The sequence below is a fragment of the Cetorhinus maximus genome, chromosome 10, assembly GCF_964194155.1.
Source record: "Cetorhinus maximus chromosome 10, sCetMax3.hap1.1, whole genome shotgun sequence".
NCBI classification, from domain to species: domain Eukaryota; kingdom Metazoa; phylum Chordata; class Chondrichthyes; order Lamniformes; family Cetorhinidae; genus Cetorhinus; species Cetorhinus maximus.
The window spans coordinates 133,854,832-133,882,199 of NC_135888.1; the positions used below are offsets into that span (position 1 = coordinate 133,854,832).

Below are 27,368 nucleotides of genomic sequence, written 5' to 3' on the forward strand. Positions count from 1 at the left end.
TCCTGCAATTTGTCTCCTTCCTATTTTGAATAGTGGAGTTACATTTGTTAATTTTCAATCTGATAGGACCTTTTCAGAATCTAGGGAATTTTGGAAAATTAAAGCCAATGCATCTATTATTTCAGCAACCACTCCTCTAAAGACCCTAGAACGAAGTCTATCAAGACCTGGGGACTTGTCAGCTTTTAGCTCTAATGATTTTCTCAGTACTCTTTCCCTGGTGATTGTAATTGTTTTAAGTTCCTCATTCCCTTTCAGCTCCTGATTCACAATTATTTCTAGGATGTTATTTGTATCCTCTACAGTGGAGACAGACGCAAAATATTTGTTCAATTCATCTGCCGTTTCCTTATTTTCCGTTATAAATTCCCCAGTCTCATCTCATCTGCAGAAGACCAAACGCTCTCTTTACTTACACTTTTCCTTCTTAAATACCTGTAGGAGCGCTTACCTTGGGCAGGATTTTCCATTCGGCGTGTGGATGCGCCCCCGACATGTTCAAGCGTGAAATAGCGCGCAATATTTCGGTCGGCACCCACCAACAATTAGGAGGCCTATTAAGGCCATTAGTCAATTAAGAAATACGTTACCGTTGGCAGCCAGGCGAATCGGCCAGGCGGCCTTTGGATTTTCGAGGAAATCTCATCCATGGGTGGGATGAGGTTTCCGTAATTAAATTTAAAAAAAGATACATCATTTTGACATCATTTTTATTACGTTTATGCTCCTGTGACTGAGTCCTTTGTGGGGACATTTTTAAAAGGTTTTCAAGATCTTTATTTTTAATGTTAAAATTCTTCAGCTCCCTAAATCAGCTCTCTGCCTTCGAGGAGCTTTCCGTGCGCGCTCCCCCCGTGCCTGCGCAGACTTCAGCGCTCGCCCTCCTCCCTCCTCCCTCCTCCTGAGCTTCTCAGCGCACCTTTCGCGCTGGCTAGCTGCTAATCGGCTTGTGGGCAATGGGCCGTTTCCCAGGTGCTCCTGGGCCTGCCGACTGCGCCCGCCCGACAACCTGAAAACCCTGCCCTATCTGTTTTTATATTTCTAGCTAGCTTTCCCTCGTACTCTCATTTCTCCCTCCTCATTATTTTTTTTGCCATTCTTTCTTGTTTTTTTATATTCTCTCCAATCTAACCTTTGCGCGATTGCCTGCGCGCCCGCCCCTGCCCAGCCCACCCAGCGGGGGGGAAAAATTCTTCCCTATGACTCTATGAGAGAGGTGAGATGTTTTTTGAAAGGGCCGGTGCAGACTCGATGGGCCAAATAGCTTCCTTCCGTGCTGCACTGTTCTGTAATTCTATGATTTCAGAATGTACCAAGGTGCCTTTCAGCCACTAAAGCGCTTTTAAAGTAACTGTTGCAATGTAGGAACTGTGGCAGCTGATCCCGCGGACAGTGAGCCCCCACAAACATCAATATGATAATAACTAAGATAATCTGTTTTTAAGGACACCAGGTCATCGACCTGAAAGGTTAAACTCTGTTTCTCTCTCTGCAGATACTGCCAGACCTGCTGAGTTTTTTCTCCTGAATTTTCTGATTCAGATTTTCAGGATCTGCAGTATTGTGCTTTTGATTTTAGTGATTTTGGTTAAGGGGCAACTATTGCCTCCAGGGGACTGGAGATAACTTCCCTGCTTTTCTTTGAAATAGTGTTGCGGGATTGTTCACCATCCACCCAAAATTAACTAAACCAGATTGAAATTGAATCTCGAAACTGGGCAACTGATCAGCTATGCCGAGACAGGTACATTGATAAGCTGCGCTTTGACACTCACCTCGTGCCTTGGCTCAGCCACGCTGTCCAGTTGGTCCAGTTTGTGTCTGATTTGCTGAAGACTTTCCTCCTCCGCCTGCAGCTTCTCTTTCAATCCCTGGATGCAGCTGAGGAGGGTCCTTGTTTCGTCTGTATTTCCGCTCCCACCTTTTCCCACACAAGTTTGGACATTAATGCAAAACCATTTTCAATGCTATTGTTGTGCCAATAACATTACACTGCCACCCTGACAGAATGTTAGTCAAGGGCTCTCAGGACGATTGAGTGGATCAATGGGTAAGCCCACTACAGTATATTACAACAACAGCTGGAATTTATATAGCATGGTTAACACAGTAAAACTCACCAAAGCGATTCACAGCAGCGATTATCAAACAAAACTTGATACTGAGCCACATTAGGTGATATTAGCAGAGATGTTTAAAAGCTTAAAAGAGGAGAAAAAATGTACAGAGAGAGAAAAACGGAAAGGTTTTGGGAGGGAATTCTAGTGCTTAAGGCCTAGGCAACTGATGGCACGGTGCCAATGGTGTTGTGATTAAAACCGGGGATGTGCAAGAGACCAGAGTTGAAGAAGTGCACGCGTTGGCATGTCGGGCCCGCCCCCGCACGCTGATCGGAAAATTCAGCCCCAGGAGCCATCGTAGCTCAGCGAACACTGAGGGGTGATGGTGAACAGGGACATGATGCTATGAATATAGGGAGATTGGAACCTAGGAAGGGGAGCAGGCCATTTAGATCCATGAGCCTGTTCCTTCATTCAATATGATCCTGGCTGGTCCAAGGCCACAGGGTTTTGGATGAGCTGAAATCTAAGGATGCTGCAACCCCTATAGACTAGGAGGGTCCCATGTGTGAGTTTGGGTTTGTGCCAAATTGGCTGCTCAGCTGCTCGATCATAGGGTTTGCAGAAACTGGGCTCCATTTCCTGAGGTACTGAGAAATTTGTACTTAGAAAATATTGCTGGAGAAATAAGTATTGTGATACTCACTGTAGAACAATTGGCCCTTTGTTGCGATGCTCCTCTGCTAGAGTAATGAGGTGGGTGTTTAGTATATATGTTTTAACTTGGATTAAAACTTCCCACATCCAAGACTTCCACAATGTAGAAACACAAGGAGTGCAGGTGCATGGAAACACCACCATCACCAAGTTGCCCTACGAGTCACACATACCGGACTGGCTTGGACATATATCATCGTTCCTTCGGCTGTCACTGGGTCAAAATCCTGGAATTGGACCACCCCCCCTAACTGCAACTTTGGGAGTTCCTTCACCACACGGAATCCAGCGGTTCAAGAAGGCGACTCACCACCACCTTCTCAAGGGGCAACAAGGTGTGGGCAAGAAATGCTGGTTGTGCCAGTGATGCCCATATCCAGTGAGTTAAATAAAACCATTAAAATAGTGGAGAAAGGAATAGTGTTACCCATTCAGCTGCTAGCATTACGGGCAGAATTTTACGGCAGCGGGATTTCATGTTCATTGGAGTTTAGAACAGCTCGCAGCATTTTACAGACCCTGTCCCTAACGCGAGGGGGCTGCAAAATTCTGGCCTACAAGAAGGTCAAAATAAAATGGAACCTAGAGAAGACCGGGGAGCTTAGGAGGCTAAAACCTCATCAAAACTCGGGACCATCAGTATAAGAGAGCCACAAATAAAATCCAATCAGGCATTCAGGAGAAACTTCTTTACTCAGAGTGCCATTAGAATGTGGAACTCATCTCCACATAGGGCACTAAAGAAGGCCCATTTTGTCTGTACTAGCTCTTTGAAAGGCCTATCCAATTGGTTACTAATCCCCTGCTCTTTCCCCATCGCTCTGCAGATTTTTCTCTCTCAAGTATGAGATGATTAAGGCAAATTACATAGAGGCATTTTAGCAGAAAGGTAAGTATACGAAAGAGAAAGGAACAGAAGGATAGGATGATAAGGTTTTTTTTCATCCATTCATGGGATGTAAGCATCACTGGCTAGACCAGTATCTTTATTGCCCTTGAGAAGGTGGTGGTGATCTGCCTTCTTGAACTGCTGCAGTCCATGTGGTGTAGGTACACCCACAGTGCTGTTAAGTGGGGAGTTCCAGGATTTTCACCCAGCGACAGTGAAGGAACGGCGATATATTTCCAAGTCAGGATAGTTTGTGGCTTGGAGCGGAGCCTGCAGGTGGTGATGTTCCCATGCATCTGCTCCCCTTGTCCTTCTAGGTGGTAGAGGTCATGGGTTAAATGGTGTTGCCGAAGGACCCTCGGGGAGTTGCTGCAGTGCATCTTGTAGAGGGTACACACTGCTGCTACACTCCGGTGGTGGAAGAAGTGGATGTTTAAGATGGTGGATGGGGTGCCAATCAAGCAGGTTGCTTTGCTCTGGATGGTGTCAAGCTTCTTGAGCGTAGTTGGAGCTGCACTCATCCAGGTAAGTGGCGAGTATTCCATCACACTCCTGACTTGTGCCTTGTAGAGGTTGGACAAGCTTTCGGGAGTCGGGAGGTGATTTACTCTCTGCAGAATTCCCAGCCTCTGACCTGCACTTGTGGCCACAGTATTTATGTGGCTAGTCCATTTCAGTTTCTGGCCAATGGTAACCCCTAGGATGTTGATAGCAGGGGATTCAGTGATGGTAATGCCATTGAATGTCAAGGGAAGATAGTTAGATTCTCTCTTGTTAGATGGAAATGGATAGCAGATGGCTTGTGTGGAACATAAATGCCAGCACAGATCAGTTGGGTCAAAATGCCTATTTCTGCGCAGTGCATTCTATGTAATTCCATGTAATTAAACTCCCTCAGCTCTGCTGAGTGCTCTTCCCTCACCTTTAAGATATTCCGCGACCTGCTCTTTCAGCTGCTCCTTAATCCGACTGACTTGCTGCGCTTTCAGGCTGTGTTTCTGATGCAGACCACGCTGCGCGCAAGAGGACAGTTGCTCACCCTGTGATGGGACAGCTCCCGAGACCAGCTCCAGTAAACCCTGCTGGGAAAAGAGAAGGGGATGGAGTTTCCTTGTGGGAGCGGTCAGCAACCTGGCTGTAAATTGCACCTGAAATTCAGCTGGTTCTTCGGAGTGAAGTTTATGGTTTCAAGTTTCTGCCCAAACTCATTTGCATAATCACAAACACAAACGCTCCCATGAACCAGCGCACTCAGGAAGTGCGATTGAACCTAATTCTTCTCCCTTGCATTAAGAAATGATCTTTGATTATACTCGACAATGTAATGTGGTGCAGTTTTATGCAGCAAATGGATAGGTCAAACAAAAAAAGCCTTTTTAACATGCCTATTTTACATCACTGAAAAAGTTTTTTCACTCTGTCATGGGGCACGGGCATCACTGGCAAAGCCAACATTTGTTGCCCATCCCTAATTGCCCTTGAACTGAGTGGCTTGCTAGGCCATTTTAGAGGGCAGTCAAGAGTCTGGAGTCATATGTGGGCCAAACTGGGTAAGGCTGGCAGATTTCCTTCCCTAAAAGGGCATTAGTGAACCAGATGGGTTTTTACACCAATCAAAGATAGCTTCATAGCCACCATCATTTGGGTGGGATAGGCTTTTAGTTCCACATTTATTAATTAATTGAATTTAAATATCACCAGCTGCTACGGTGGGATTTGAACCCACATCCCCAAAGCATTAACTCTGGGTATCTGGAATGCTAGTGCAGTGACACTACCACTACACCATCTTCTCCCCTGAATTTATTATATCATTTACTTGTTTCATTGATACTAGTTTCTTACTTTTAAAACATGAATACTAGCACTTTTGCAATTAAAATAATGCAGCTCCTCAAACAGACAGAAGTGGTAGAAATTCAGCATGGTGATTAATTCAATCAGGGGCTGGTGGTGGTGGGAGGTGGGAGGTGGGAGTGGGGAGCAGTGTGATCTGTTTTTTGGGTGGGATTGGCTTCAAATGCGATGTTTTTTAAACCAGTGCAAAAGATTGTGTAAATTTGATTTACACTGGATGTAATATTCACTTAAAATCCCTTGATCTTTGATTCTAGTTCGGCCCATTTCAGGCAAATCACTAGCAGAAACTCTGGGCCCCAACAAAGATGGTGACTTATATTTATACAGCCCCTTTAATGTAGGATAACATCCCAAGGCGTTTCGCAGAAATGTTATTAAACAAAATTTGACACTGAGCCACATCACCAAAAGCTTGATCATAGGGACAGGTTTCCTGAAAAGGAGGAAAGACTATCGGTGCCTCATTTCAATATCGAAAGGCATGTCCTAATGAACAAGTGACTTCACTTCCTACATTCAGAGACTTGAGCACAAAATTGAGGCCAGTTCAGGAATGAGGGGAGATCTCCCCCGATGTCCTGGACTATATTTATCCTTGAATCAACATCACTTAAAGAAAGAGAAATGGCCTGGTCATTATGAAAATTGCTGTTTGCTGTGAAAATAGGAGTATAGATACAGGAGAAGACTATTTAGCCCCTCAGGCCTGTTCCACTATTCAATGAGTTCATGGCTGATCTGCGACTCAACTCTAGGTACCCATGTGTGTGGTACAAGGGTGTTCAGCATAGGAAAGGTTAATGTGGGAGTGGAGAACAGTACCACCCACAACATGATGTAGAGGGTCACATGATAGAGTCCCAGAGAAGTCAGCATGAAGATAGCACCTAGACAGGGCTCTACTTTGGAGGTAGTTGTGTGTTAACAATAAACAGTTTATGTTCAGCCACACAAGCCTCCAGACCTCTGAATGAGACACCAAACAACCTTACAACAATGTGCACAAATTGGCTGCTATGTTTCCCACATTATAACAGTGGATCGACTTCATAAGTGCTTCATTGGCTGTGAGACATTTTGGGATGTCCTGACACCATGAAAGGTGCTGTAGAGATGCAAGTTCTTTCCTTCTTAGCCCGAGGAACGGATAACAACCAACCTTAGCCGCGAGGTGCTGTCTACGTTCTTCCTCGCACTGCTGGGACCTTTCTTTCTTTTTCTCCCAACGTTGCCTTTTCACCATCTGTCAAAAAATTGTTTTCCTTTAATGCTAGCTGTCGGACCATAAACATCTATAGCAACAAGACAAGCCATAGGCTCTGCAAGTCCATCCATTCTGATACAACTGAGCAGCTTGCTAGGCCATTTCAGAGTCAAGCACATTGTGGTGGGTCTAGAATCACATGTAGGCCAGACCAGGTAAGGATGGCAGATTTCCTTCCCTAAAGGATGTTAGTGAACCAGTTGGGTTTTTACAACAATTATTTCATGGTCATCACTAGACTTTTAATTCCAGACTTTCATTGCTATGGTGGGATTTGAACCCAGGCCCCCAGGGCATTACCCTGGTGTCTCTGGATTACTAGTCTAGTAACAATACTACTGTGCCACACTCCAGGCTGACTTAGGAACATATCGCCGTTCCTTCACTGTCACTGGGTCAAAATCCCGGAACTCTCTCCCTAACAGCACTGTGGCTGTACCTACACCACATGGACTGCAGCAGCTCACCATCACCTTCTCAAGGGCAATTAGGGATGGGCAATAAATGCTGGCCTAGCCAGCAAAGCCCACATCTTCTGACCTCAAGTCTGGGGTAGGTGTTAGCAGACTCATCGAGTTCAATCATTACAAATCAGTGATCAAAAAGCAAAGTAGGTGTCAGTCCGTGATAACACTCACATCTCTGAATCAATGTTGTGGATTCAGGTTCCGTTTCAACACAAATCCAGGCTGACACTCCCATTGCAGTACGCAGCGGGTGATGCACTGTCAGAGCTGTCGTTCTTTTGGGTGAGAGCTTAAACTGAGGCCCCACCTGCCCTCTCAGTGGACATTAAATATCCCAGGGTACTATTTCAATGAAAAGCCAGGGCCATTCTCTCCTGTGACCAGGCCAATATTTACCCCTCAAGTACTTATCTCAGAAACAGATCACCTTTCATTATCACATCGCTGTGTGTGGGAACTTATTGTGGGAACAGCTATTGTGTTTCCTACATTACAACAGTGACTACAATTCAAAAAATACTTCATTAGCTGTAAAATGCTTTGAGATGTCCTGAGGTTGTGAAAGGCGCTACAGAAATGCAAGTTCTTTCTTTATCAGACTACAGTATTAATTTATCACATGGATATGGAACGGCCTGGGAGAGGGGGGATACAGAAGGTTCAGAACACCTGGTAATCCGGCCTTCAGGGGGCCAAGGTTCAACTCGCAGATTTTGCTCGTCTTTACCGGCAGCACCACCCCTCTCTACCTCAAGTGGCTGCCCCACACCTCAATGTAGTCACGCACAAGCACAATGGGGGTGCTCTGCTCCAGGACACGGTTCCAGTGCTCTAGATCCGATTGTACAGGAGCGAGAGCCCGAGTGGTTATGTGTTTTGACAGCCAGGGTGCATTCTGGGTGACGTAGTCCACCCTTGGCCCCATTCTTGCCCTCCCATGCGGCCTACTAAAGGACGACAGGAGTCTCCCCTCACACCAAATGGTGGAGCAGGCCAGGAGGAGTGGCGGTTACAAGCAACAGCTCGGGCAGCTGGAGTGTTAGACAGAGCTGAGAGGAAGCATGTCTTGCCACCTTCACAGCTGTTCCAAACTCCTCCTCCACGATGATTTTTAAAAATTTGCTCATGGGATGTGGGCATCGCTGGCTCAGCCAGCATTTTATTGCCCATCCCCAACTGTCCAGCGAGCAGTAAGAGTCAACCACAGTGCTGTGGATCTGGAGTCACATGTAGGCCAGACCAGCTAATGATGGCAGGTTTCCTTCCCTAATCGACATTAGTGAACCAGATGGGTTTTTATGACAATCAGCAATGGTGTCACATTCATCATCAGACTTTTTAATTCCAGATTTTTATTGGATTCAAATTCCACCATCTGTCATGGTAGGATTCAAATCCAGGTACCCAGAGCACTACCCTTGGATTTACCGGATACCAGTCCAGTGACAATACCACTACGCCATCACCTCTCCAAACCTCTGGGTCCTGGAGTGAATGAGTGAGTGAGTGCATAGGTGAGTGTGAGAATGAGAGAGCGAAGGAGAACCCCGAGACTAGGAGTGAGCCTGATACATACACACATGCACACGCACACACATATATACACACCCCCCTCCTCCTCCTCCTCCCTTCCCAAAAGGTTTTCACACAGCGGGCTGGGAGAGGAGGAACACCCAGGCTGAAAGGCAACCTGCTTCCGACCCCTGCTTTCATACGAGTTCTGCCGAGGCTAGTATGAAATGTGCACCACAGGGGCGATCGCAAGGTTGGTGTTAGTTAAACCCAACTCCTTAGCTCAGCCCTGGTCCCCGCTCCTTCCCTGGTAGTGAGGAGTTGGTGCCTGGTCTATCCCTCTAGCTCTGTATCATAAGCAAAAAGGCAAAAAACTGGTTTTATTAGTTAGTTCTGCTGCTCAGCACTTTTTAATTTTTCTTTATTCATTTTAATGCTTTGACATTGATTTTTTTTGTTCAGCAAGTTGTTTATGTTTTCCTCATACCTTAACTTATTGTTTGAAATTAATGTTTAATGTGCAAACCAGATCTCAGGCAGCTGCTGCTGGGGTTTCTTGCTGAAGGGGAATGAGAGGCTCACAAGAGTCTGACTGCTTTTTGAAGAACTGGCAAAAGGTTTTGGTTTTGCTCCAATAGAAATGGGAAGTGTTGAAAATGTTCAGTACGACTGTGCAGAGAGAAACAGGGGTTCCTTCATCCGATCTAGTGCAGGTCATGGACCTGAAGCGTTGACTCTGTTTCTCTCTCCACAGATGCTGCCTGGCCTGCTGAGCATTTCCAGCATTTTCTGTTTATATTGCAGATTTCCAGCATCTGCAGTAGTTTGGTTTCCTTTTTTATATGCTCCATGCTGGGCATTTGTAAGCATGGTTAACTTTTAATTTAAAATGAGAACGTATTTATCACTAAAAGCAAAGTGTAATTTTTCTGTTCACAAAGCCCACTTGTGTACATATATTATTGCAGGTGAATTGGTTGGTGCTAATTTACTGTAAGGTTTTGCTATTTTTAAACATGGAAGTGGAACCAGGAGTCATACAACAGAATATGTCACTGTTTGTTCAAAATATTCTCATTTGGACATGGGATTGTTGTTTGCAGTGCTTGTGAGGTTCAAGACTTTTGGATGTTGCTGTCTGGATGTTGCATAGAGCCAGGCTCAAAGAAGCGGAGTCGGTAGCATAATATGAATGACCAAGTTGTGTGTAATTGTCTGATAAAGCCATGGTTGTGAAGTGTATCATACTGAAACCTGAGCTTTCATTAGGCTCCATAAATAGAGAGATAGAGTACAAAAGCAAAGAAGTTTTGTTAAACCTATGGAAAACAATTTTGCTCCACTGTTACTATGGTTCCCAATTCTGGGCACCTGAAGGATATGAGTAGGAGTCTTAAAAGGGGGGATGGTGAAACAAGGGGACAGGAAAACGACCAGGACCTAGATTTCTCTCCCTGGGCCCTGGGGTAAGACACTTGTCAGAGGGTATCATCTGCACTCTGAGTACTTATTCCAGTTTTGGTGCTGAATGGAAAATATAACAGTGAAAAGATTTTGCCATTTGGTGCATGAACTGTGAGGTTGTGACTCACCTGTAATTCCTGTACCAGACTTCCTAGTCTTTTTACATCCTCGCTGCAGAGGTCACCATTTGAGCTGAGTTTCATCCTTAGCTCCCTAATGCTGGATCTGAGGCGCTGTGTGAGTTCCCAGTAATCCCAGCAGTTCGGAGTGACTTGGTTCATGAGGTCCATCAGCTCTTGAGCGAGCGTCAGTGCCGAGACTGTCTGTCCAGGCCAGGGCTCTGTTTGAGAGATGGGACACAGAATAGAAACATAGGAATCGCTAGACACGAGAAGACTGAAGGTCCACCCAGTTCACTTTCTACCATCCTGGTAGTTACAGAATACACCGATAGTGGAGTTATTCCCTCATCATAACATAACATTTCTATTAATTTTTTTATCACATAAACAATGTGGCTACAAGAACAGGTCAGAGGCTGGGAACTATATCACAGTTCCTGCATCGTCGCTGGGTCAAAATCGTAGAACTCCTTCCCTAACAGCACTGTGGGAGTGACTACACTACATGGATTGCAGCGGCTCCAGGGGGTGGCTTACCACCACCTTCTGAAGGGCATTTAGGGATGGGTAATAAATGCTGGCCTTGCCAGTGATGCCCACATCCAGTGAATGAATACATTTTTAAAAATGAAAATAATTAGTCTAAGAAAGACCCAGGCATGAGAGGAGGAAAACCCTCAGTGGTGAAGAACTTTGGAAACCATAGGTCCAAAGTCACCTGTTCCTCCCAAGCACGCTACACTCACCACACCTCATATCCCGATTTACTCATTAACTATATCCCAGGGTATTATTTTTGAAAGTATTAGATGTAATTTGCATTTGTATGAATCAATATAATCTGCTTCCACCCTCTCTCCCTGGGAACCCTGTTGCATAGATTGACCAATCACTTACTGATGTTTCCACAGATTTGTTTTAAATGGACCGACCCCCTCTCATCCCCCTAAAACTTCAAGTGCAGGCTGTGTCCACTGATTTTACTGCTCTGGACAAGGTGAAACAGCTCATCAGGGCCAATATTATCAGGTCCCTTTTGGAATCTTAAAACCAGGAATCATATCACCGCTGCATCCTCTCTTTCCCAGCATGCCCAATCTACATCATTGATTCTCATAACCCAATCGCTCAGTCCCTAACATTTATCTGGTAGCTCTTTTCTGTGATCAATAACTGGAATACCCTTTTTTGTATTGTGGTAACCAGAATATAATCCACTTATCAGAGCATTTTCCTTTATTCTTCCATGGATGTAGATTTGTTGCGCATCTCTAATTGCCCTTGAACTGAGTGGCCAGGATTTTCCCCTCGGCGATTTGGGGGTGGGGCCCGCTCGCCGAGGGGAAAATGACGCGGGATGACGTCGGGATAGAAAGGCAGGCGGACAGCGAAATCAGCTGCCCGCCCGCCGACCTGTCAATGGCCAATTAAGGCCATTGACAGGTTAGTTAAGGTAATTACAGACCTGCCCGTCCAAGCTTAAGGCTGGTGGGCAGACCAGGAGCCCCAGCGGGCTCCAGATTATTCATGAAACTTCATCAATTGGCGGGATGAAGCTTCATGCCCGTTTTTTAAAAAATGTAATAAATTTTAAGTATTATTAACATGTCCCATCTCGTGTGAGGACAGGACTTTGCCTCAGGGAGCAGTGCGCAGGCGCGAAAGAGCGCACTTTGATAGTTGGGGATTCCCTTTCCCCCCAGCACAGGAAGCACATAGCGCTTCCCATCGGGCAGGCCGCTGGGCGGGCCTTAATTGGCCCGCCCACTCAAAATGGCGGCGGGCCCCGTTTCAGTGGCGGGAGTCGGCTGTCCACCCGCCGCTGAGCCGGTGGGGCCCGCACGCCCACCAAGGGCAAAATTCTGCCCAGTGTCTTGCTCGGCCATTTCAGAGGGAAGTTCAGAGTCAGCCACATTTCTGTGAGTCTGGAGTCACATGTCAGCCAGACCGGGTAAGGACGGCAGATTTCCTTCCCTAAAGGACATTAGTGAACCAGATGGGCTTTTAACAACAATTAATGATAGCTTCATGCTCACCATTGCCAGGACAAGCTTTATTTTATTAACTGAATTCAAATTCCACCAGCTGCCTTGGTGCGATTTGAATCTGTGTCCCCCAGAGAATTAACCTAGGCCTCAGGATTACTAGCCCAGTGACATGACCACTCCGCCACCATCTCCACCATTGTTTTCCCCCAGTCCACGGACAATCTAAGTATTAGCTTTTTGGTAATGTCTTGTCTCTGAGCAAGACGGATGTGTGTTCAAGCCCCAAACCTCCGAATCAACATCTCACTCCAGCACTACATTGCTCGTCAGAGGATACCACCCTTCAGCTGAGAGGTTAAACCCCAAACGTCTGTTCCAATGCTTCAGGTTGTTGTTAGAAATCCAATGGCACAATTTGACTAGGGAGTTATCCTAATGCCTTGGTCACCATTTCTCCCTCAACCAACAGCAGATTAACTGGCCGATGATCTCACTGGTGTTTGTTACATTTTGTCATCCACTGACTGGCGGCAATTTACTGAATGTGAAATGCTGAGAGATGTGATCGAGTGCTATTAAAAACAAAGTTGTGCATTTCCACAGCGCCCTTCAGGACCTAAGTGATGTCCCAAGCGCTGTACAGCCAATGACCTAATTTGGAAGTGTAGTTTGTGTTGCAGGGAATGCTGCAGCCGTTTTGCACACAGCGAGCTCCCACAAACTGCACTGCAATAACCAGGTAATTTCACATAATCCAAACTGCGCAGTACTGAGGAAGCGCTGCACTGCCGGAGGCACTGTTTTTTTGCCGAGGCATTAAACTGAGGCCCCACCTGCCCTCTTAAATGGGCGGAAATATCCCACTGCACTATTGGAAGAACAAGGTGGTTCTCCCCGATGTCCTGGCCTATCGTTATCCCCCGACCAATGTCACAACAAGAAATATTAACTAAAGGAAATAACTAGTGCCTTTAATGGCCTCAGGGCACCCCAAAGCACTTTACACAGCACTTTTTGAGGTGTATTCGCTTGGCATTGGTGGGATCTTGCTGTGTAAATGTTGACTACCATGTATGAGTGCTGTGGTAATCTGATGGATAATATACCTTTAAGAAGAATGTTATAATAGAAGATCACATGGTCTTATCCAATGACAGAGTAGTGCGGGCTACCTTAGTAGTCAGTAGTCAGTAGTGAGTAGTCTAGAGTAAGAGTCTGTAATGTAGAGACAGGGTTTTAGTTGTAAGTACATAAGTGTAGCTGCTGAGTTCCTTTGTAAATAAATAAAATGTGTCCTACATAAGTACCGTCTACTCATCTGTTATCTCTATGATACCAACTCGGTCATCCCGAAACAAGAGTGCAACCCAGATCCATTAGTACAACTAAACTAGTGACCAGGATTGAACAAGTGCTTAACAACTAGACTTAAAGAGTAATTTATTGACTCTGATGCTCTTTGGGACATCCTGAGGTTGTGAAAGGTGCTAGAGAAATGCAAGTTCTTTCTTCGATGAGAAGCTTACCTGTCAGGTTCAGACAGTAGATCAGCACGGAATGGCTGTTTCCTCCCAGAGCCTGACTCAGCAGGGCTCCTATGCATCCGTGGCTGGGTTCCCCACTGAGCGTGTACACTAAGGGGGTGGCACTGTAAAGAGATGCAATATCACTACAACCGGTGGAATACACAATGTGTCTGAGGAGGCACCAACATGGTTTCAACCCGTTCACGCAATTTTAACCCTGTCTGCCACTTAACATTAACCTGCATTCAAGTAGCGCCTTTAGTGCAGAAAGGTGTTTCACAAGAGCATAATCAGGAAAAAATGGACATTGAACCAAAGATGGAGGCATTAGTAGCAAAAGGGATAGTTTTTAAGAAGGATCTTGAAGGAGGAGAGAGAAATAGAGAGATATAGGGAGGGAATTCCAGAGCTTAGGGGCCGACACTGCTAATTGCAACCCTCTTGTTTTGGAACAGAGGGCCGGCGGGTGGCTCAAGGTGATCTTAAGGACCGTGATTCCCAAAACACGGGCGGAGAGCTGCAGACAAATAGTTTTCCAAGATTTTGAAAACAGCACAGCAACATTTATCCCAGTAGAGGGGAATATTTCAAGAAGTTGCAAGTTCAAGAAGAGCAATATTTACAGTTTTAAGCTTCGACAAGTTGAAGAAAATGAGTTGTTATGGTTTAGGTACATTAAAAAATGCAAGAATGTTTCTCTTTCACAGTTCAGCAATATCCTCGGCACAGGGGCCAGTGAGGAACGCAGCATGATAATGAAAAGGCTCGTGTGTTAGCTGTGACATTAGGTCAAGTCTTTTATAAGGCTTTTATCCTGTGGAAATTCTAACAGACAAGTTGAAAGGCAGTTTATGGGGTCTAGTTGGAGTGGAAAACCAGCTCCTCTGGGACCTCTCCCTCCATCCCAGGACTGAGAGGCACCCAGGATGTATAACCCTGACAGGGTAATGAACCAGAAAGCCAAGCCCAGCTTTCCCATCAGAATATGCAAGTGGCAGTAGACATCAGGGCAAGGGAGGAAAATTAAAACCGGGGCAGGAAGGTTGCAGTAGACCTTACCACCTTGACCTGTGCCCTCTGCTATCTCGCTGCCTGGCTGCAGATGAGATAGAAGTAGAAAATCCATCCCCATAATGTCTTACAGGTAAGGGCCCAGGTAAGAAGCCCACGCTCAGGGCTATGAGCCATGGCCAACAGTGGAACCAGTGCATTTTCAGTAGTGATGGTAGAAGAGGTAGAACCTTGAGGAACAGCGACTGCTTACACCTCATGTATACTTTCCCTAGTCATATTGTGCATTGCTCACTGAGGTTGAAAATGGGAAGTTTTTATGGACAACTGAAGAGGAAAACGCAGGATCGCAAGGCGTGGAGAAATGAGCACAGTGTCAATGTCTTATCAATTACATTGTTAAGGGGAACAGGTGATGGGTATTTGAACACATATAAATAGGGGATAGCTGGGACACTGGGTGGAGGTGAGGAGTGTTGACACTGACCAAAGTTAACAAACTATCTCAGGAAGGAAAGGTTCTGTGTCTTAGTTTTGACTTCACCAACCGATGTGGATCCTGTTAACACAGAGAACCAGCCCTTGGGCAGATTACCACTTTAATGTCCAACCATGTGGAGGCTTAAATTTATTAAGCACTTTGCGGAGGTGAAATGGAGGCTTGTGCAGCAGATAAGGTCAGCGTGTCAACTGAAAACATGGTGACAATCAGAGAAAGCTGATAGCTCCAATGGGTAAAGTAGCAGAGAAGAAGAGCTTAGAGAGATAAAGATTCTTCCAATAATGGTGGAATGGAGGGCGGAGGGAGGTGCAGGGAACTAGGGTCAGAGAACGGAACATGGATGTTGCTTTGCAATGGTCTGGAGGGCGTTTCCAAATAGCAAGGTTAAGGAGGGATATTTAACCAAGGATTTATGAGACTATAGATAAATGTTAGGATTTCAATGGGTACGAATGATATTTATTGTGATTATTAATGATAATGAGGGTTGGTGGAATTGAGGCAGGAGATCAGCCATAAATCGTGGTGCAGGATCGAAGGGCCGAATGGCCTACACTTCTGCTCCTAATTCTTATATTCTTATGAAGCAAGCATCCAAAATGAAGCCACAATTCCCCTTCTCCCTATTGCTAACCTAATGTCTCATGGTAGTGTCCTCGGCCCAATCATCTTCAGCTGCTTCATCAATGACCTTCCTTCCATCATAAGGTCAGAAGTGAGGATGTTCGCTGATGATTGCACAATGTTGAGCACCATTCGTGACTCCTCAGATACTGAAGCAGTCCATGGCCAAATGCAGCAAGACCTGGACAATAGCCAGGCTTGGGCTGACAAGTGACAAGTAATATTCAGGCCACATAAATGCTGGGCAATGACCATCTCCAACAAGAGAGAATCCAACCTTCACATTCAATGCCATTACCATCGCTGAGTCTCCCACTATCAACATCCTGGGAGTTACCATTGACCAGAAGCTGAACTAATCTAGCCATATAAATACTGTGGATACAAGAGCAGGTCAGAGCCTAGGAATCCTGCAGCGAGTAACTCACCTCCTGATTCCCCAAAGCCTGTCCACCATCTACAAGGCACAAGTCAGGAGTGTGATGGAATACTCTCTATTGCCTGGATGAGTGCAGCTCCAACAACACTCAGAAAACTTGATACCATCCAGGACAAAGCAGCCTGCTTGATTGGCACCCCTTCCACAAACATTCACTCTCTCCACCACTGACACACAGTAGCAGCAGTGTGTACCATCTACAAGATGCACTTCAGGAACTCACAAAGGCTCCTTAGACAGCACCTTCTAAACCCATGACCATTACGATCTAGAAGGACAAGGGCAGCAGATACATGGGAACACCACCACCTGGAAGTTCCCCTCCAAAGCCACTCACCATCCTGACTTGGAAATATATCGCTGTTCCTTCACTGTCGCTGGGTCAAGATCCTGGAACTCCCTTCCTAACAGCACTGTGGGTGTACTGACACCACATGGACTGCAGCGGTTCATGAAGAGAGCTCCTCACCACCTCCTGAAGGGCAACTAGGGATGGGCAATAAATGCTGGCCTAGCCAGCAATGCTCATATCCCATAAATGAAAAAGGATGACCTAGGCCTCCCTGTCGTTTGCCATTTCAACACACCATCCTGCCCTCATGCCCACATGTCCATCCTTGGCCTGCTACAATGTTCCAGTGAAGCTCAACGCAAACTGGAGGAACAGCATCTCATCTTCCGATTAGGCACTTTACAGTCTTCCAGACTTAACATTGAGTTCAACAACTTCAGACCATGAACTCTCTCCTCTATGTTCACCCCTTTTTAAATCTCTTTTCTTTAAATTTATTTTTATTTTTTATTTACTTATTTTTATTCATTTTTTCATTGTTTAATAGCTTTTTTACCCCCCTTTTTATCCCCTTTTTATCCTTTTTCCCCAACCACCATCCCTTCCCCCCACCCCAAAAGGGCCATCGGTCACTTGTTCCATGTTGTTCTTTCACAGAGTGCTGACCCTTGTTCTGCTATGAACACATTCTGCCTTCTTACCTTTATGCCACCATCAGCACCTTCTTAGTAATCACCACTACCATTAACACTCCCTTTGTCTTGTGTCCATGACATTTTTGTCAATCTCTCCTTAGCCCCCACCTATCGCTGCCTTTCTATCCTGCTTTACCTGATCCACCTGCCTTAAACAGTGTAAATTCCATCACTTTTCTACTTCTCCTTAGCTCTGAAGAAGAGTCATACGGACTCAAAACATTAACTCTGTTTCTCTCTCCACAGATGCTGTCAGACCTGCTGAGTTTTTCCAGCATTTTCTGTTTTTATTCCATACTATTGTCTGTTGCCTCAAAAGGGGCAAGACTTTTGTGGCTTCACAGTAAAGGATGTGCTGAAGAACAAGCCAAAGTGATCTGACTGTGCGATGACATGGGGTTGTGAGGACCAAGGGTATGCAATCAAGGAGGCAAGCTGAGAAATGTTGGATGAACTTGTTGGCAAAAGAGGGGTTAGTGTTTGTAGACATACCCATTCACTGCATCTTTCTCAGCCTCTCCTGTAAGGTCAAAGATCCGGATGGATGAATGAATGCAGCTACCACTAGTCTCCTGCTGCTCCAGTGTAATTGTAAATAACGTGCTGCACCTGGATTTACAAAGGAAAATAAACTGATAAGAGTTTCTATAATTTCAAAATACATGTTTAACAATTGGTACCTTATCCTTTCATTACTGTGTCAGCTTCGATCAATAAGTAATGTTCTTTATTTTTGAGTCCAATTAAATCCCACTCCAGAGCGCATAATTTAGGCTGGTGCTCCAGTGCAGTGCTGAAGGGGTGCAGCAGTGTTGGAGGTACTGACCTTCAGATGAGATATTCAGCTGTAGTCCTGTTGGCCTCCACTGTGCCTGTCAAAGATCTAACGACACTGACCAAAGAAGTGGAGAGACTTCTGCTGATGTCCTGACTAACGTTCCCCTCTCAATCAACTCCATTCAAATCAGAACATGTTATTCACCTTATTTGTTGTTGGTGGGTCTAATTTGCTGTTACATTCACCGACATAGCAACAGTATTTGCACTTCACAAAGTAGTGTGAGATATAATCAGGTTGTCTCGAAAATGTTCTCATGCCTGGGTTCAAATGCAACTCAAACAGTGATCTCAGTGCTAAGAACTGTTATTTCTTGGTGGGACAGCAGGTGTCAGCCATGTCTCAATGGCTAGAACTCTCACCCCTGAGTGAGAAAGTGGTGGCTTCAAGCCCCACTCCAGAGATTTGAGTGCATAATCTATGTTGACACTCCCAGTGCCAGTACTGAGGGAGTGCTGCACTGCCAGAGGAGCCGTCTTTCAGCGAAGACATTAAGTTGAGATCCCGTTTGCCCTCCCAGGTGGATATAAATGATCCTAAGGCCACAATTTTGAAGGAGAGCAGGTTCTTCCTGGTGTTCTGGAGAATATTTACCTAAAACAGTCATTATGCCATTGCTGTTTGTGGAAGCTTGCTGTGCACAAATTGGCTGCAGCACTTCCTATGTTACAACTGTGCCTGCACTTCATTGGCAGCAATGTGCTTTGGGAGAGGACAGGCACTATCTTTGTACACAGATTCTTTCTTTTCTTTTAGATCAATTGAACTGGCTGTAAGGATCCCAAATGAAATAATTACGGCAATGTTTGTCCAATTCCTAATCCATGGAACCAAAAAAATTTGGCACTGAATTGGCAATCTTTTTGAAAGGCTGAAGTGACACATTGACAGATACAACACTAAGTGCAAAGGGGGTTCTCATTCAAAGTTGGAGGAACATAGAGTGAGTTCTTATGCATCTGCCTGTGCTAGACCTGTCCCTTGACAAAATACTAGGGGCCTGAAATAGGAAAGACTTCAATTTGATGAACAGGAGGGATTCACTACAGACACAAATTTCCTTGTGAACTCCTGTGAAAATGGAGCTTCCCCCATAGCTGTGGCAGTGAAATGGATGAAGTCCTGAGAAAATGTATCCCTTGTAGTTTGAAACCACAATAATTTACATGACAGAAAAGGCTATTTGGTAAGTTTTTTTGTTAGAACAATCAAAAAGCAATCCCATACTCTACCCATAGTCCTTGGAGCTTCTCCACCTCAGTAGCCATGAATGAGTTCCTGTAGTAGCAAAGCGAGAAGGAAATGGGGCACCTCGACGTCCCTCCAGGTGCTCCTTCCCCTCAAGGAGTCAGGCCGGGGCCCTCAGGCACCTGAAGGGAGGAGGAGCGGCAGCTGGACACCCCGGGTCATCAACTGAGGAATCTCAGAGGCCATCCTCTCCCTCCGAGTCCCCTTTGTCCATGACCTCTCAAACTCATCCTCTGTCACCACAGAGTGTGCAGCTGGCCTACAGGAGGACAGCCAAAGCAAGCCGGGGCCCTCAAGGTCTTGGCTCACCAGAGGACGCATGCCGAAGTCATCAGAGGCAACAAGGCCAACCATTGCACAGGTTACCTCCACCCCTACTGCGGATGTCAGGGCAGCACCTAGAAGAAGTGGAAGGCCTAGAAAGGTTAAGAAATTCTGATCACAAGTTGTCGCACAGGTGAATATATTCACATTCACTGAATAATGTGTAACATTGTCTTTCAGCTTCATTTACAAGCTTCCCAAATCCTCCCACTGCACACCCCCCCACCCCCCCGCTACTAGCAGTTGAGCTGCACGCAGCTGAATCACGAGTGATTCTGGAGGTAGAAGTGTGTGTGTGGCAGGACCTTTGGGGGCCTGGTGCAAGCCTCTCCCACACATTTGGAGCATTCGTCCATCACACTCACCTCAATGTCCTGAGCATTGTCAATGCTGCCTGCTGGGGTTCTCTTTCAGTTGTCCATCTGAGCTGACCTGCATCACCGCCCACCCACTGGTCGCACTCCCATGCAGCACCTCTGCCCATCCAACAAGAGGCTCCATCACTTTCGATTTCGACAGCCATGGCAGCCATTAAGTTTCTGATTAGCTCTCCCGTCCTTTCCCCTCTCCCAATCACACATGTCCTTTCCCCCATCACCGTTGACTCCCCTGGCAACACCTTCCACCTCCCCACCATCAGCTTCCAACCAGAACCCTTTTCTTTCCAGGATGTCCAGGTGAACGTGCATGTTCCCTATCTTCCTGAGTATCCCACCCCTATCCACATTGACCTCCCCGACCTCCTTCTTCCCACCTCCAGGGTCTGTGTTTGCCTCTGAGACCCCACCAATCACCCTCGCTGTCCCTTCTACTGCTACCAACGCACCCTCACCCTCCCAACCTTCCGGCTAACTCCACCCCCTCTCACACTCACCATCCCTCCTACCATGCCCACCCTCAGCCCACTCCCCAGGAGACAGTAATTGACTCCATTTCACATTCACCTGGACATCCCACCCACTTACTCCCTCCTCCACCCTTACTCTTTCCTCCCCCTGGACCTCTTCCCCCCCGACTGAACTCCATCCCCCCTCCGAATGATTCCAGTCAGGCCTTATTTTGCATCCCGTTAGGTTTACGCCAGCCTCCATCGGGATTGGCATTCTGCCATGGTGGACACCATCGGCTGAACCCACTGTGCTTTCACGCTGACATGAAACCAATTTTTGGCCTTCTCACCATATTGCGCTCCCCACCCCCAGCCCGCCATGATGCACAATGCCGATGGAGCCAGAAAATTCCGCCCTTTGTGTTTACATGAAGTTTGCACAATCAGAACAGTGGACCGTCCAATTGAACATCTGAATGTATAGGAAACACTCCTACAGCATCCGTATCTCTCACATAGTTACCTGTCCAGGTGTGGTCCTGCCAGTTTCTCGGCTTTTGTCCCCTGTAGGTACAAGCTCCAAGCATCATCGCAACTGGACACAACAATCTCACTGAGCTCCTCTGTGATTCTAGAACCGAATGAATTCAAAGGAATATAAGTTCTCTCAAATCACAGAACATACATTTCTGCTGCTCTTCAGCAAATAAGAAGTGGCCGTTTGAATGGAATTGAGGTGCAGATCAACCCTGATCTGATTAAATATGGAGCAGGCTTGAGGGGCTGAATGGCCTGTTTCTGTTCTTTGATACCTTGAGTTTTCGAGATCTACCTTATCTGAACACATTTTAATATTAATGCACTTTGTTGAGGTCTCCACTTATACACCTTCAATCTGGATGGTATAGTTTGAGTTTTTTGACCTACCTCATGTGTGACTTGATACTTATAATTTTACTGCATCCTCTCTACTACTTGCACTCTTTGTTGGCAATGATATTTTCATCAATGCGAGAAATAATCTGGGAAATTCTTTTCCAAATCTCTGAATCCTTAATCCAGTAGATCACTTTTGTTAGTCTGTATCTCAACTCCATTTACCCGCCTTGATTCCCTGCTAGCTTCCCCCATTTTAGACGATGTAAGTTCTTGAGTATTGCTGAAGAAAGACACATGTCAAAGTTTTTTGTCTTGCACTCATCAGGACACTTCGCAAAAATACCAATAGTAAAGGGAACAACAATTTATACTGCCTGAGAAGAGAGTGCTGATTGGCTGGCAAATGTTATGGACTCTGATTGGCAGAGGCATTGCCATGGAGAATGCACCAGGGGTCAGTGAACTGCCAAGCTTAAAAGCTTGGACTTCCTTCTCTTCGGTCTCTGTACGTTGTCCACTATCTCTGTCATGCTGTTTCAGAATATTGTATCATGAAATCCTCAGAAGAATATTCATTTATTGTTGTAACGTTCATCTTTTCCCCCCCGCCACTACACCTCCATTTTTAACCATTCATATTTTAACCTCTGCTCCAACCATTCTTACTTTTGGGAACAGTAATAGGCCACTCAGCCTCATAAGCCTGTTTCTGCTATTCAATTACAAGCATTCGAGCAACGACAGACAGGAATCGACGCACTGGTCCATCCAGTCTGTCTCATTGATACCGATTGTATCACAATATATAGAATTTCTGTCCCAGGTAAAACCATGCAATCTTCTGGAAGAGGCATAACATCAGATTAAAAACCCAGACCAAGTTGTGAAATAATCCAGGAAGTTCCTCTTAGGCTCCTTTAGGCAAACAAGATTAATTCAGGAGATCACTGTGCCTGATCTGTATCTTTATTCCATTTTATCCACCTTGGCTCCTCAAAGAATCTGTAATATTTTTGACTGACTTAATCGTTCTTTAAGTGAAATCTGTGGTTGAGATTTTTGAAAGCTATTTCTTAAATGGATCCCAAGCCAGGTGATGAAGTATGAATCTAAAGATAAATCCTTTTATTGATAGAAGGTTTATTTACAGAATGCAGCATTACATATCTCTGCCTCTGAACTGTCAGCCAACCCGATGTCCCAGCGGTCCCTTTTTATAGACTCTTTTTAGAAACAAAATCAATAAATTAAACTCAAAATCAATAAATCAGAGGGGGGTGACAGACCCTGGTGGTAGTCCCTTTTTATATGTGCTCACAATACTTAATCAATCAATACTCTCCACCACAAACAAAAACAAAAATAAAAATACTTGGAAAAACTCAGCAGGTCTGACAGCATCTGCGGGGGAGGAATACAGTTAACATTTCGAGTCCGAATGGCTCTTCAACAGAACTGAATACTCTCCACTAGTTTATCCTTTACCTTAATACAATTAACATAGCATTAATACTATAGAACCAAGTGGGAGTATCAATAGCTTAAATGAAATACAGAATGCTCTTTGCAGAGGGGAACAATTGGGAAGAGATGACCACTCATTCTATAAATAGGATTTTAGAGCATTTGAGTTGCTCTTGGTAGCTAGATTTAGTTGATCTACTTCCTCTTATGATCGGCGAATATAAAATTAATTTGTGCTGGTTAGTCACAGATATGTTACAAGACGTTATAAATAGAATCAGCTACAATAAAATTGTGTGTTGAAAGGAATTTCACGGGGACATTGTTAGACATTGCACCAGCATAGAGAGAGAATATTGTTCCAGCGGGTCAGAGTGTGAGCACAATTTAATCACCATAATTCACCAATCATAGGAGGAAGGAGATAAATGAAATCCAGCTACTAAGGAGAACCCAAACCCTCTTGGAAGTTGAATTATTTGGTTAAAAACTTTATTTGCAATGGTGTAACAGAGCTTTGGTTGTAAATCCTTCTGTATTTAGTGTCTCTGTCCAACACACAATTTTATTGTGGCAGGTCAGCTATGCAAACAGGTGGATTTAAACCATGGCCAACTATTCCCATTAGCAGATGGTACAAGGACTGGGGGACACAGATTTAAAGTTTTGGGCGAGCGATGCATGTGGGATGTGAGAAAGAACTTTCTTACGCAGGTAATGATCTGGATCGCCAGATGATTGATTAATGATCGCCGCCCACCAGGTTGGGGGAAGCAGAGCCGATCAATGATTTCTAAAGGAAATTGGATGTGCACTGGAGGGAAATAAACTTGTAGGGTTATGAGGATAGACCTGGGCGATAGGACTGACTAGATTGCTCTAGAGAAAGCCAGCATGGATTCGATGGGCTGAATGGCTTCCACCTGTGTCATAATGACTCTATGGGCACTCCAATAATACAGCCACAACTCCAATATACATTGTATAGGATCAGGGAACCATTAATTTCACACAAAACATACAGATTACATGTTATGCTGCAGTAATCCATAAAGCATGCACACTAGGTACATACATTCCCAAACTATATTATGTAATATATGAAATCAGCACATGAAACACAGGTACCATGCACCCACAAACATGCGTGGTGTAACACATGAGACATACAGGTCAGAGCATCATGCATTGCACATATAGACCCCACTTACAGTCCCAGTACTGGATGGTGTAGACATTGTATTTCTCTGTCATGTGGGTTGAGCAGATCTATAGTGGAACCATCGATGTGAAACTGAAGAATTGTAAATGAGTGAGTCAGGGAATGGGTGCAACAGCAACAAAACTTGCATTTATATAGTGCCTTTAACATAGTAAAATGTTCCAAGGTGCTTCACAGAAGTGATTGTCAAACAAAATTTGACACTGAGATATCGGGACAGGTGACCAAAGGTTTGGTCAAAGAGGTAGGTTTTAAGGAGTGTCGATGGAGGAGATGGTGGAGAGGGGGAGAGGTTTAGGGATGAAATTCTAGAGCATAGGGTCCAGGCAGCTGAAGGCAAGGCCACCATTGTGGACTGAAGAAAATCGGGAATGCACAAGATGCCAGAATTGGTGCAGCACAAATACCTCACTGGGAGAGATTACATAGATTGGGGGAGGTGATATGCAGCTCGCTGATTTAAATAACACTGTTGGTCTCACAGCCTCCGAGCCCTGACTGCAGCTGTTCCTCTTGTTCCTGAGGCCTGACTCATGAAAGGAAAGGAAGAACAGGGTAATAAGAACATAGACATTTAGAACAGGAGTCAGAGTGCTTGAAGCTGGGGGATCATAGGAGTCAGGGCTCTGAGATTGGAAAACCAGCAGAGATCAGGACTCTGTGACTGGAAAACCAGCAGAGATCAGGGCACTGTGATTGGAAGATCAGCAGAGATCAGTGATTGGAAGATCAGCAAAGATCAGGGCTCTGTGATTGGAAGATCAGCAGAGATCAGGGCTCTGTGATTGGAAGATCAACGGAGATCAGGGCACTGTGATTGGAAAACCAGCAGAGATCAGGGCTCTGTGACTGGGAAACCAGCAGAGATCAGGACTCTGTGACTGGAAAACCAGCAAAGACCAGGACTCCGTGATTGGAAAACCAGCAGGGGGTCGAGGCTCTGTGATTGGGAAACCAGCAGGGGTTAAGGCTCTGTAATTGGGAGGCCAGCAGGGGTCAGGGATGTGCGATTGGAAGACCAGCAGGGGTCAGGGCCCTGTGATTGGGAGACCAGCAGGGGTTAAGGCTCTGTAATTGGGAGGCCAGCAGGGGTCAGGGATGTGCGATTGGAAGACCAGCAGGGGTCAGGGCCCTGTGATTGGGAGACCAGCAGGGGTCAGGGCTCTGTGATTGGGAGACCAGGAAGAGTTAGGGCTCCATGAGATGCTGAAACTCACTAAATATGAGTTTTCTCTGCTAATTAAGAAGTACACACCTTAGGCAGGGGAGGGGGGTGTGAGGTGGTGTGGGTCGGGTGGTGTGGGTGGGGGGTGGGGGAGGCGGGATGGGGGGATGGTTGTGGGGGCGGGAGCTGGTCAGTGTAACTTGAGGTTGGCGTTTGCACACCCAGTGGAACCCACCACCATGGGGAGACCATGACAGTACAGGCAAGAAGGGCCGAGTGTCCTCTTTCTGTGCTGGAACATACTCATCATCATTCTATAAGAGACAGAAACTCACTGAGGATAGAATTTCCCCAGGGCTTCTCCCTGTTAACTGCCGTATCCTCATCGGAAAGCCAGGAAAAACAATTTAAATGGCGCTTCTCCCAAGGTTTCCAGGTCTGTTGCAATGAGGTTACAGTAGATTTAATACATGGAGCACTCTGCCAGTTTCCTGTATCCACCGGGTGATGGTTATTCTTAGGTTTCTTTTAATTAATTTTAGAAAATTATTATAGAATCCAACTGATTTTACCTGAATGTTTGAAACTGTGATGAGTCGCTTCTGATGATCTTCATCCTTCTCCACCTCTTCAAACAAGTTCTTCATTAGCTGTAAAAGGCAAGACCAGTAAAACTTGGAAATGAAGGATACCAGCAGAACTGGTCTGAACTGGTCTTGTATACCTTAAAAATGGTCGAGTAGTATTATTGGTGCCAGTATTACTGATTTTTACTGGAATTTGAAAATTTTGAACTATTTTTTCCTTCTGCGGAAAATAATGGTTTATCTTGCCTTAGTTTTAATAAATGTTTTAAAAGAGGAGGAGCTAGTAAAATAAATACTTGCATTTCTATAGTACCTTTCACTACCTCTGGACATCCCAAAAGTTGCATAATCAATTAAGCACATTTAAAGTGTAGTCACTGTTGTCATGTAGGAAATATGGCACCCAGTTTGTGCACAGCAAGCTCCCACAAACAACAACGTGATAAAGACCAGGTCATTTGTTCTTCAGTGATGTGATTTGAAGGGTAAACATTGGCCAGAACAATAGGGATAACTCCTCCTGCCCTTCTTAAATATATTGCCATGGGATTTTTTACGTGCACTTCACCTGAGAGTCAGCACCTCCAACAGTGCAGCACTCCCTCAGTACTACACTAAGAACGTCAGTGCTCTTGAGTGCGACGTACAATAGAGTGCCGGAGTTGAGCGCTTCAGGGAGTTAAGCGGAGGAAGGGAAAGAGGTGTTTGGTTGTTTTTTCCTAAACTTTTTCAGCCTCCAGGAATTGATTCTTGCTCTGCTACAGGAGAAGAAGCTGGTTAATTGGTGAGTATCTGGTACGTGATTCAGGCTTATTCTATTCCCAAGGCTCAAAATAGTATATTTTGAGCGAGAGGTGAGTGAGGGAGGATAAAAGGTGTGGATCGAGAGGCCTACCTGCAGTGAGACCAGTGGCGGAGTGAGGTCACCAACCATAACGTGATGTGAGTGCAGGGAAAGCAGCTGATTGGTGAGAAGGATTGGTGAGCATTTCTGGTCTTTAGAATAAAAGTAAAGTCTTTAGTTTGTGTTTAGGTCTCTAGTCTTTGTTTTCCCCTCTTTTTCTTAAAAATAGCCTGTTAAGTATAGGATCGATACTAATGTAAAAAAAAATTAATTACAATAAAGTGTAAAGAGCAGGGGACTCTTCAAGGGTAAAGAGCAGGGATACTAGAGCAATTAATTAATAAACTAAATTAAATTAAATACGATAGTGATGGCAGGACGGGTGACGTGTTGCTGCTGCAGCATGTGGGTACTGCAGAACACAGAAGTGATCCAGAGGGAACACATCTGAAATAAAGGTTTGCAGCTCGAGGAACTTTGGATCAGAATCGAAGAGCTGGAATCTGAGCTGCAGACATTGCGCCACATCAGGGAGG

The 27,368-nt window shown here is 45.3% G+C and overlaps 1 protein-coding gene across 4 annotated transcripts in view; it reads right to left on the reverse strand.

Annotated features, from left to right (window-relative positions):
- LOC144686054 (kinesin-II 85 kDa subunit-like) overlaps positions 1-27,368 on the reverse strand; it is an 80,023-nt gene that overhangs the window by 28,722 nt on the left and 23,933 nt on the right. For 3 of the 4 annotated variants that reach the window (XM_078551213.1, XM_078551211.1, XM_078551214.1), the window contains exons 6-14: positions 25,974-26,051; positions 24,226-24,308; positions 21,195-21,302; positions 17,925-18,041; positions 13,870-13,991; positions 10,362-10,573; positions 6,686-6,769; positions 4,589-4,745; positions 1,776-1,921 (exon numbers count right to left, since the gene is read on the reverse strand). In XM_078551213.1, the coding sequence (XP_078407339.1) occupies positions 1,776-1,921; positions 4,589-4,745; positions 6,686-6,769; positions 10,362-10,573; positions 13,870-13,991; positions 17,925-18,041; positions 21,195-21,302; positions 24,226-24,308; positions 25,974-26,051 (1,107 nt within the window). The remainder of the gene's footprint in view (positions 1-1,775; positions 1,922-4,588; positions 4,746-6,685; positions 6,770-10,361; positions 10,574-13,869; positions 13,992-17,924; positions 18,042-21,194; positions 21,303-24,225; positions 24,309-25,973; positions 26,052-27,368) is intronic. The other variant, XM_078551212.1, reaches the window with a different exon arrangement.